Below are 12,758 nucleotides of genomic sequence, written 5' to 3' on the forward strand. Positions count from 1 at the left end.
GGATCTATTGTTTAAAGCAGCAGTTCTGAAGAAAAAGCCAAATTTACACAAATCCTCCCACTTTCCCCTAATATAGACTTTGCGTGTGGTTTCATGAAACATTGTTTTCTATAAGAACGGACTGATATACAGACAAATTTCAGGCATCAAAATTGCTGCAACTATTTTTAGCCATGCTCAAAACGGTCCGTTTGGCGCTCATTTAGGCCTTCAAGCTAATTGGTGGTCTATTTCCTGTTAGCTACATTAGCCTCGTAGCTTCAGCGCTAAAAATAAACAAGCTCAATTCAGACACCAACATGTCTTGGCTGGGTTAGGAGTAAATTAGGATTTTTTGGATTTAACAGATCTGATATCAGTTTTGCATCAGTGACCATCATCTTTATCGATATCGATATGAGTTGGCTCTGGATCAGCCCTGATAAATATGGGCCACTGAGCTCCAACCACTCAGGTTTCAGTATCTGCTGTGAAGATCAGTTGTTGCCACAGTAACTCATCTTGATTAATATGAATGGTTGATGAATACAAGACTCGAGTAAACAAATACGTAATGAGATTAAAATGTTTTTTTCCATCAGGCAGCAAACCAAGGCCTTCAGCACCTTCAAACCTGAAGGGTCTTTATGAGGGTCCACACTTCAGTTCCTCAGTATCATAACTACAGACCTTACATCTGTTTCTTAGTAGTTACTGAATAATTCATTGGACATACTAAATCATTTGTAGTAGTTAATCAGTAATCCAGCGTAGTTGCTGCCTAATCCACAGTGGTTACTTACAAATACTGATGCATAGTAAATTATATATAATAATATATAATAAAAGTTAATAGTAGATACTGAAAACTTTATGGGAGTTACAGGACAATTCATAGTAGACACTGAGTAATTCATACTGGTTACTGAATAATTCACAGTAGATACTGAATAATTCACAGTAGATACTGAATAATTCATAGTAGATACTGAATAATTCATATTGGTTACTGAATAATTCACAGTAGATACTGAATAATTCACAGTAGATACTGAATAAGTCTTGTTGAATCTCACTTTTTTGTGATAAGCCTGGAATGTTTACACCATCTCAACCAGAGCTTCACTGAATCATGCACTACTGACGAACAGTGACTGAGATCACTGAACTACACCTTGTTTACTGCAGCCTCTGTTAGTAAACCCAGCTAATCCTGTGGTGGCATTGGAGCTTCTGCAGCATTTCCTCACTGCGGCTTTAACCAGATTCTTTCAAAGCGAGAGCTGAAAATAAGACGCTGCGGCCTATGGCTCGAATGTTCTCTCTTTTTTATTAAAAGTGTTTTTACTAGTTTCATTACAGCCATTAAGCCAACAACTACAGACGAAAAGGACGATGCATGATTAAATTCACGTGATTAATAATGTGTCCTCCCTCGCTGCCGCTCAGGTCCATCGCAAAGGCGTCTGGCTGCATCTTCTTTTGAACGCACCGCAGTCTAATACTGTGTACACTGAATTAACACTCCTTTACTCGCCCACGACTCGCCGTTTACTCCCCAAAAGTCCAATACAAGAGCAAAAAACGGCGGAAAAAAATAAAACTCTTCTGCTGTCCGGGGCCATCGCTGAAAGCGTTTCAGTAAAGGTACAATTCACAATCATTTACACACAAAAAAACCCCAAAACAAGCCACCTCAACATCACAGCTAAAAGGTTCAAATAAAAAAAATACAAAACTAAATGTACTACTATTGAAATAAAAGCACAACTGAAAAAAAAAATCTACAATAAAATGTTTACAGATAAAATTCAGGGTAAACAACTGGGAATGGCAATGATTGTTTTGAGCCTTCAAAAAAAGGAATGCAAGTAAACAATAAATACAAACAATGTGCTTTATCTATATAGACATATTTACATGAGTCTTTGGCTTATGATTATAGCTCTGCTACAAAAAAAGAAAAACAAAAACAAACAAAAATAAACAAATGTAATAAGCCAGCCATTAGTGCACAATACAAACATTACCAAGCCAATGTCACACGCTGCACTTTGAATCATGGATTTTTTTTTGTTTTGTTTTGTTCTTTCATTTTTCACACAACGATGGATATTCTATATACGCATACTGATATAATCATATACATGTTCATTGACATTAACAGTGACATAGAGAGAAATAAAGAACATCTTTATCATGCAACAGCTTGGCCTCAGTGGTAACAATGGCTGCACGGAAAGAAAACAACAATCGATAAACTGAATCTCAAGATGCTCCGAACAAAAATAAAAACTTTCAATCAAAAATAAAGGACGTTACAGCGAATGCGGCATGACGGTCGGCACTTGGCTCCTGTGGCACCGTACACGGGAAAAAATGACAAGCGCGCCACTCGGATCGCTCCCGCTACGCTTTACAACAACGACACCTTGACTGAAGTGGGAATGGTCAGCCGAAGGTCCGGACGGCCGGAAAAGCAAGAAAACGAAGAAACGCCTTCCTCACTTCTCCATTACGAGGTCTCGATGTACTCCAGCGCCAGGTCATAGCAAAACCGGTACTGCTCCTGCAAACACAAACAAACAAGAGAAGACAGAGCTCTGGAATTTATTAACAATTCTGTTATGAGGAGAAAAAAAAAATACATCTTTAATTAAGATTAAAAAAATTAAAAGGTTTGTTTTATTATAGAGGTCACTTCTGAGTCTTCTGCATAAATCAAAGCTGACAATTAATAACTTACTTACTGAATAATTCATAATGGTTACAGACAAATTTAAAGCAATTACTATATATATATATATATATTTATTAGATACTGAATAAGTAATAGTAGATACTGAATAAGTAATAGTAGATACTGAATAATTAATAGTAGATGCTGAATAACTCATAATAGATGCTGAATAACTCATAATAGATTATGAATAATTCATAGAGGTTACTGAACAATTCATAGTGGATAGTAAATCATTTATAGTAGATCTTGAATAATTCGTAGTAGATGCTAAATAATTCATAGTAGATACTGAATAATTCGTAGTAGATGCTAAATAATTCATAGTAGATACTGAATAATTCATAGCAGATACTGAATAATTCATAGCAGATACTGAATAATTCATAGCGGATACTGAATAATTCATAATGGCTACAGAAAAATTGAAAGCAATTGCTGGATATTTTATAGTAGATACTGTATAATTTCATTTTTTCAGTCTTTTTTTGGGATCATTATGCAGGTTTTTATGCAGACAAAATGGTTTGGATGGTTGATTATTCATTTCTGACCTTCATTCAACCCCTTAAAATTCAGGCTTATTACACAACGTGAAGTCAAACTGGTGGAGCTATTCTTAGGTTATTATGGTGTGTAATACAACATACTTCCCATTGCCTGTTTAGAGATTAAACAAGTGGAGAAAATGTGTGGAAAAGGCAGATTTGAAACTTTTCAGTTAATCAGAATTTGATGAAAAGTTTCACTTTCAACATCAACAATGGAAAGAAGTGCCTCCTCAAAGCTGTCGACACAAATGTAATTCATTACGCCTCCATGAAGTCGATTGTCATTACACAAATGCGCTTCAGTACAATCCAAATTATTTGAAAAAGACAGTAATGACTCTGGAGTGCGCAGAGGATATGAGTAACGCAGCAGACGCGCTCAGAACTCTTCACAAAGCATCTGAATTCCAAGAATGTTGCACTTTCTTTTGCTTTTCTTGCATAAAAGTGTTCTATTCTTGGCCTTGGACAATAAACCCCCCTCTAAAAGCCTCGGTTTACACCTCCCGGCTCTGTGCAGCGGCACTGAGAGCGGATTAAGAGCGCGAATATGAATCGCGTGAAGGATGTGGCGAAACATGCTAAATCCACCGCAACCGTTGATTGTAAAAGTGAGAAAGAGCAGCTTTTGATGAAAGTTTAGTTCAGTTTGAGGCCTCAGGCTGGAGCTTTTCTTTCAGGCTGACGTTATTTACGCTGCGAGACGATCACACGTTACGTGCAGACGGTTACAGCTCGCGTTTCCACTGAATGAGAAGGCTGAGACAGAGGAATGCCCGTTTTATCTGCTGGGAGGAGCCGGCGCTGCTGTTTTCCTCTTTATTTTGTTGTTTAAGTAAATAAAATGACAAAACACAGACCTGCTAATGCACTGCCTCGCACCTGAACTCCAAACTTCAGCATGTTTTTCATAATCTTAAGGACAAAGATCTAAAGGCTCATGCTTAAATGTTTGAAATTACACAAATGTAAAGAAGAATTTGGTTTAAAAGAAAAATTAAAAATTAAATAAAAGGCTAAAAAGGCTATAATTCTAAAATGAAGCTTTACTGCTCTCAGATGAGGGCGAGCGGTGGTCTAGTCTAAACTCAGAGGGGTATAATGTGGCTAGCTAACTGACCGAGTTTGTGCACCCCTGGTCAAACTACACAACCACTGTGTATTGGCCAAATTTAACATATTTGAGGGGAGGATAAACCATAAATTGCAGTCTGTGCAAACATAAAGCACATTTTATATTTTATCCTTTATTTTTTCCACTTATTTTCACTCACAAACAAAAACACATCTTCTTCTGGCCGGGGGTGCAATCACTTTTGCATGCAACTGTATGTGCCTGCTGAGTTAGGGGTGGGCAATATGAGTGGTCTATGATATCGTCAGTTCTTAAAGAACATCGACCACATGATTCATATTTACAAGACAGCATAATTACCGTTTAGGCAGATTCAGTTCAGAGAAACATTGAATAAAAATAAGTGCAAATCAGTTTTAGCAAACTTTTATATTGTATATGTATATTTATGACCAAGATCTTCTCAAAACTCTCATAAAACAGCGTCTCGGTCATCAGGCAGTGAATTCAGAACCAGTTCATGTAGGAACTTTCTGTAGGAGCTTTTAGAGGGACGTCTGGTTCCCATCACCACCACTGTGAGGAGCTTTTAGAGGGGGACGTCTAGTTCCCATCACCACCACTGTGAGGAGCTTTTAGAGGGGGACGTCTGGTTCCCATCACCACCACTGTGAGGAGCTTTTAGAGGGGGACGTCTGGTTCCCATCACCACCACTGTGAGGAGCTTTTAGAGGGGGACGTCTGGTTCCCATCACCACCACTGTGAACGGTTCTGAATTATCCATTAAACTGCGCAGATTTATTTTTTTTAATTAAATATTGCTGGAATTCCCCTATAAGGTTCACCACATATGAACATGTACTCGTGTAGCCGTGTAAAGTGCCCTCTGCTTCTTACCGGACTGTCCACCATGTTGGGTTTGCTATTCCTCAGGCTTTTCACTGCATGGAACACGTCCACCACGTTCTGCCTCTTAATCATTTCACAGACGATACTGATGGCTGAGAACATCCCACTGCGGCCTCCTCCGTTCCTACAGAGAGAGATTGGGATATACATACAAGATGATAAATATATCTTCTTATTTACACTGACAATGAAAAGTTTGGAACCCCCATTTTTAACAATATAAAACCAGTTTATTTTCAGAGCAATGTTTAAAATGACAAATGACTCCAATCTGCTCGTTCCAGACGAACATCACAGCTTTCAGATCATCAGTCGGGCTCTACGAGGCCGTAGAAATGTTAGGTGTGTTCAGAATGATGAGCAGAGCTGTAGAAGACTTTAAAATAACCGAGAAAGCGAGAACAGCGAGCCTTAGGTAACATCCTCGCATGTCAAAAGTGGAGATCAAATTTCCAGACCAAACAATTACAGTATGCATCATTTGATTAATGGCTGTTTCAGTAATTCTCCAAACACTCAATAAAACATCTAGAAAGACGGTGAATATTAGTGTATCTAAAGTGAAAAATCTAATAATATTAGTGCACCACGTTATTTCTTTATTATCAGCATTTACTCTGAGGCTGCTTTTGCTTCTACTGCTTTTATGATTTGATAGTACTTCACTCTATACAGTCAAACCCGTGAGGCTGCCTTGAACCGAATTGAGGGAAAAACAATGTTTCACAGAGTTAGAAAGAGATTTAAAGTCACTCTGTTTACTAAACGAAGCGGTTTTGGTGAACAGCTCAATCTTCACACGCAGGTGTGAACCCCCCCCTCCCCCCATGCCCCTCAAACCCCTCTCTTTTATCAGGGGGCCTCATCTGTACACAACAGATATAATCCTGAGTTTCCTGTCCCTCAAGAACCCTCTGCCCTGCGCTCTCCTCCTCCAGCACACCACAGCCACTTCATCAGAAGCCTCTCTCATCACTGCTGATGATGAAATTTTATACAAACTATTTCTCACAGTTTACTGGAACGAGTGGGTTACTGTGTGGAAAGTGCCGCTTATAGAAGATAAGATATTACTATGATTTGAACTTGATGGAAAGTTATTGATGCGCGTCTCGTTTTCACAGAGAGAAAAAACATCCTTTATATTTTTGGGGCTTTCATCATTTTCTGGTTTTGAAAAAAAAAAAAAACGGTAAAAAGTCCGAATCTGTCTATACCGAATGTAGATTAAACGTAAAAGTCATTTATTATGTAGCTACATAATAAATTATGTAATTACATCTAAATAATTATGTGGTATAAATTGAATGCATATCACAGTAATAACTTATCTGAAGGCCGTCAAGCGCCTGTGCGATTTATTCGCATGTCAACAAATTTTGGACGACATGATTTCATAGGCACCACAAACTCGCTCCACTCTAAACGCCATGACAGATGCCAAGAGGTTTGTCTTATTATTACTGCACTGCTCATTCATATTCACACAGACAGTTACCGGACATGTTTTTACTCTGCACACTTATCATTTTACACAACGTGCTGTCGGAAGAAAACCTTGTATCTCCATTTTTGTTGTTTTTCAGTTTTTCACATAATTTGAAAACGCTCTTTACATTATATGTAAACTTCATGATGAATGGATTAAAAGAAACGACCCAAAATTACGTGGAAAGACGTCCATGAAAGACGTCTGGTTCCATTGACTTTTCCTTCTACTGTAAAGTTACCATTTTGGAGATACAAGGTTTTGTTCCAACAGCAGCTTGTTCTGCTCTCACAGTACAAACAATCGACACATGCAGTCTCTCCACTCCCTCTGTGTGTGTGTGTGTGTGTGTATGTATAAAATGTATATATATACATATACACACATACACACATACTGTATACACACACACACACTTGCATATCGATATTTTGTTTATCACTCTACTGTCCTAAACTCAACATATAGTAACCATAGCATCGCTTACCATGATTACTTTCATGCACTTTATATGTAAATAATACTATATTGTGCACTTGTGGTTCAATACTAACTGCATTTCATTGGCTGTGAACCTGAACTCTGCACAATGACAACAAATCTAATCTAATCTAATCTAATCTAATCTAATCTAATCTAATCTAATCTAATCTGATATTTGCCATGAAGTAACATTAGCATGTTCAATTCACCTCAAGGCAGCTTTATTTGCGTAAAATGTTTGATGTCACGACAGTTAATATGTCACATGCTAATTTTTGCCAGGTGCGCTCTAGTTACCCGTCATTACATCAAACATTAAGACATCTGTTATGATGATTACTGGCGCTGTTATTTTAATTCAATCATTTCTGCCCCGCAGGTCAGTGAAACGAGTGGAGAAACTGTGGAAAGTGCAGATTATAAACGACATTAGTGCTTGGAAGTAGAAGATATTATGATCTGAACTTGATGGAACGTTATTGTTATACTACTGGACTTTGGCCACGACATCTTACAATAGCCTGTGATACCGGTCATGGTGTGGTATTCATTTTATTTCTTTGACTATTTCTGTTTCTGTTGATTTTTTTATGGATGCGTTATTAAGTGTTAATAAGCCCTTTATGAGCTACTCGTTTTATATACTCACAGGCAATGTACGATCGTGCGTCCCTCCCCCTCCTCACACTCCTCCTGCCATTTGTCCACCTGCAGGATCAGCTTCAGGAATGACCGCTTGGAGGCAGGGACTTCTCTGTGCCCCGCCCACCCCAGGTACTGGAACTGGCGCACCATCAGGTATCCCTCCTGAGGCTGAACACACACAAGCACAATGTTAGATGTATATACACAGGCTGCTCAGTACACGCCGTGCAGCAGCGAGCAATAATCCAAATCTATGCAAATCTATAGTTAATAAACATGCAAATTTGAGTTAGATGAGACACTTTTTTCAGTCAAGAAGTCAAAAATTCCTTTAGTGTTTATGTATTTTAATTGTAAGTGCATTAGATTTTTTGGTGTAGGATCATAAATAAACATATTAGTCAGTAAGAAAACAACAACATCACTTATAAATAAACTGGAAAACATAAGCAATGCTAGTTCCTCACTGAATGCAACATTTTAAATGACAATTAAAAGTAATTAAATAATGATAAACTAAAGGTAAAATCAACCCTCCAGTCAAATTAATCATCCAACCAGTTAACTGATCAATAAAAAAAGCGATCAACCAATTAATGATGAATTAAAGACAGATTTCTTTTCAGTAAGATGGCAAATTATCCAAGTAGGGGAAACTAAATAACCAAGATAAGCACAAAATCAGCCAACCAATCGACTAATCAATCAACTAATCAATCAATAAATGAATGACGACTCACTCGAGTCAGGTTGCATATTCTGAATAAGCGGCTGATGACATCACAGTCCATAGAGCAGGACACGCGTTCCACCTGGACCGGCCCGTACCGCAGCATTCCCTCCTCTGGCCAGTACTGAGGACAGCCCTGAGTAAACAAACAACAAACAAACAATAAACAACCAAATAACACAACAAAAAGTAAACAAATCTGCTTCTCTTATGGTGAATATTGAGTCTGTTCTACAGTTTCTCATTAGGCTGAATGAATAACCGGCTCTAAATGTAGGTATTGTGATATAAACCGAGTCCGTTCTACAGTTTCTCATTAGGCTGAATGAATAACCGGCTCTAAATGTAGGTATTGTGATATAAACCGAGTCTGTTCTACAGTTTCTCGTTAGACTGAATGAATAACCGACTCTAAATGTAGGTATTGTGATATAAACCGAGTCTGTTCTACAGTTTCTCATTAGACTGAATGAATAACCGACTCTAAATGTAGGTATTGTGATATAAACCGAGTCTGTTCTACAGTTTCTCGTTAGACTGAATGAATAACCGACTCTAAATGTAGGTATTGTGATATAAACCGAGTCCGTTCTACAGTTTCTCATTAGACTGAATGAATAACCGGCTCTAAATGTAGGTATTGTGATATAAACCGAGTCTGTTCTACAGTTTCTCATTAGGCTGAATGAATAACCGACTCTAAATGTAGGTATTGTGATATAAACCGAGTCCGTTCTACAGTTTCTCATTAGGCTGAATGAATAACCGGCTCTAAATGTAGGTATTGTGATATAAACCGAGTCCGTTCTACAGTTTCTCATTAGGCTGAATGAATAACCGACTCTAAATGTAGGTATTGTGATATAAACCGAGTCCGTTCTACAGTTTCTCATTAGACTGAATGAATAACCGACTCTAAATGTAGGTATTGTGATATAAACCGAGTCTGTTCTACAGTTTCTCATTAGACTGAATGAATAACCGACTCTAAATGTAGGTATTGTGATATAAACCGAGTCTGTTCTACAGTTTCTCTTTAGGCTGAATGAATAACCGACTCTAAATGTAGGTATTGTGATATAAACCGAGTCATTTCTACAGTTTCTCATTAGACTGAATGAATAACCGACTCTAAATGTAGGTATTGTGATATAAACCGAGTCCGTTCTACAGTTTCTCATTAGGCTGAATGAATAACCGGCTCTAAATGTAGGTATTGTGATATAAACCGAGTCCGTTCTACAGTTTCTCATTAGACTGAATGAATAACCGGCTCTAAATGTAGGTATTGTGATATAAACCGAGTCCGTTCTACAGTTTCTCATTAGACTGAATGAATAACCGACTCTAAATGTAGGTATTGTGATATAAACCGAGTCCGTTCTACAGTTTCTCGTTAGACTGAATGAATAACCGACTCTAAATGTAGGTATTGTGATATAAACCGAGTCCGTTCTACAGTTTCTCATTAGGCTGAATGAATAACCGGCTCTAAATGTAGGTATTGTGATATAAACCGAGTCCGTTCTACAGTTTCTCATTAGACTGAATGAATAACCGGCTCTAAATGTAGGTATTGTGATATAAACCGAGTCCGTTCTACAGTTTCTCATTAGGCTGAATGAATAACCGGCTCTAAATGTAGGTATTGTGATATAAACCGAGTCCGTTCTACAGTTTCTCATTAGACTGAATGAATAACCGACTATAAATGTAGGTATTGTGATATAAACCGAGTCCGTTCTACAGTTTCTCGTTAGGCTAAATGAATAACCGGCTCTAAATGTAGGTATTGTGATATAAACCGAGTCCGTTCTACAGTTTCTCATTAGGCTGAATGAATAACCGACTCTAAATGTAGGTATTGTGATATAAACCGAGTCCGTTCTACAGTTTCTCATTAGACTGAATGAATAACCGGCTCTAAATGTAGGTATTGTGATATAAACCGAGTCCGTTCTACAGTTTCTCATTAGACTGAATGAATAACCGGCTCTAAATGTAGGTATTGTGATATAAACCGAGTCCGTTCTACAGTTTCTCATTAGACTGAATGAATAACCGGCTCTAAATGTAGGTATTGTGATATAAACCGAGTCCGTTCTACAGTTTCTCATTAGACTGAATGAATAACCGACTATAAATGTAGGTATTATGATATAAACCGAGTCCGTTCTACAGTTTCTCATTAGGCTGAATGAATAACCGGCTCTAAATGTAGGTATTGTGATATAAACCGAGTCCGTTCTACAGTTTCTCATTAGGCTGAATGAATAACCAGCTCTAAATGTAGGTATTGTGATATAAACCGAGTCCGTTCTACAGTTTCTCATTAGGCTGAATGAATAACCGACTCTAAATGTAGGTATTGTGATATAAACCGAGTCCGTTCTACAGTTTCTCATTAGGCTGAATGAATAACCGACTCTAAATGTAGGTATTGTGATATAAACCGAGTCCGTTCTACAGTTTCTCATTAGACTGAATGAATAACCAGCTCTAAATGTAGGTATTGTGATATAAACCGAGTCCGTTCTACAGTTTCTCATTAGGCTGAATGAATAACCGACTCTAAATGTAGGTATTGTGATATAAACCGAGTCCGTTCTACAGTTTCTCATTAGGCTGAATGAATAACCGACTCTAAATGTAGGTATTGTGATATAAACCGAGTCCGTTCTACAGTTTCTCATTAGACTGAATGAATAACCAGCTCTAAATGTAGGTATTGTGATATAAACCGAGTCCGTTCTACAGTTTCTCATTAGACTGAATGAATAACCGGCTCTAAATGTAGGTATTGTGATATAAACCGAGTCCGTTCTACAGTTTCTCATTAGACTGAATGAATGACCGGCTCTAAATGTAGGTATTGTGATATAAACCGAGTCTGTTCTACAGTTTCTCATTAGGCTGAATGAATAACCGACTCTAAATGTAGGTATTGTGATATAAACCGAGTCCGTTCTACAGTTTCTCATTAGGCTGAATGAATAACCGACTCTAAATGTAGGTATTGTGATATAAACCGAGTCTGTTCTTGAGCCTGGCTAGCTGAGATTAACTGATCCATAGTTTCACCTGAGCCAAGTCGATTTCGTTGAGCATGACGATGGAGGTGCAGCCGTAATCGTACACCAGCCTCCAGAAGTCCTTCACTGTGTTTGGCAGGGGGTGCTGCGTTACGATGAACGCCGCAGGCTGCCTGTAGCTCTGATACACAATAAAAGAACAACCTTTAATTTTATCACAAAAACACCCCCAGCGACAACATCTACAGACAGTTCAACACGAGGATGAGCCTGTTCTTATGAGGATGCTGTGTGGATGTACACTGACCATGCAAAGGACTATGGACGCCAGTTTAATGTGACAAAAATAATGCATGTGAGGTTATGTGCATATAGTGCTGTGCAAAAGTCTTTGGACACCTGAAAAGCAGGTTTAAAACTGTTTAGCTGGGCAGTAGCTGGACAGTGAGCTGTCAAACTATTAAAATAATCATAATTAATCTCCTAATTTGGAGTAGTTGATTGCCAATTATCACAATTAGCTAAAATTTGAAAGATAATTAAAGACTGTATTTATTACTTTAAATTATTTGATTAAAACAATTTTAAATGCAGAACCTGAACATAATATGATTTCCATCAGAGTGACCAGTTTCATTTTCATCACCAACATCCACAGAGAGCACCAGTGTTCCAACCACTGAGTGTATATATACATATATACACACACTCATTGACTGTATATATGATATATATATGACAAACTATTTGCCTCTGTATGATGTGTGTGTGTCATAGATAATACACAATGAGTTTATATCATATTTATATCATATGTACAGTCAATCAGTGTTTATATCATATATATATATATATATATATATATATATATATATATATATATATATATATATATATATATATATATATATATATATATACACAGTCAGTGGTTCAGCTCCTCCATTACTGTATCTCTCTTCTCATTCATTCAGCTCATGGGTTCTTGTTAGGGTGGAGGTTCTCGAGGGGAACTGGAGCTCCACCAGCTGCTGCTTTTGTTAGTTTGCTGCTCGTTGAATTATCCGTAGTTCACCTGCGAGTGTCTGCGCAGTGTCGTCTACTGAAGGAGCTGAAGGTTTCAC

At 37.7% G+C, this 12,758-nt stretch overlaps 1 protein-coding gene across 20 annotated transcripts in view; it reads right to left on the reverse strand.

Moving 5' to 3' along the window:
* Window positions 1–1,290: 1,290 nt before the first annotated feature.
* Window positions 1,291–12,758, reverse strand: part of ptprk (protein tyrosine phosphatase receptor type K) — a 216,360-nt gene continuing 204,892 nt past the window's right edge. For all 20 annotated transcript variants that reach the window (XM_037537657.1, XM_037537658.1, XM_037537669.1 and 17 more), the window contains 5 exons: window positions 11,684–11,815; window positions 8,613–8,738; window positions 7,877–8,040; window positions 5,244–5,379; window positions 1,291–2,548 (listed from right to left, as the gene is read on the reverse strand). In XM_037537657.1, coding sequence (XP_037393554.1) covers window positions 2,495–2,548; window positions 5,244–5,379; window positions 7,877–8,040; window positions 8,613–8,738; window positions 11,684–11,815 — 612 coding nt within the window. In that variant the 3' untranslated portion in view covers window positions 1,291–2,494. The remainder of the gene's footprint in view (window positions 2,549–5,243; window positions 5,380–7,876; window positions 8,041–8,612; window positions 8,739–11,683; window positions 11,816–12,758) is intronic.

The sequence above is a fragment of the Pygocentrus nattereri genome, chromosome 4 (assembly GCF_015220715.1).
Source record: "Pygocentrus nattereri isolate fPygNat1 chromosome 4, fPygNat1.pri, whole genome shotgun sequence".
NCBI lineage: Eukaryota > Metazoa > Chordata > Actinopteri > Characiformes > Serrasalmidae > Pygocentrus > Pygocentrus nattereri.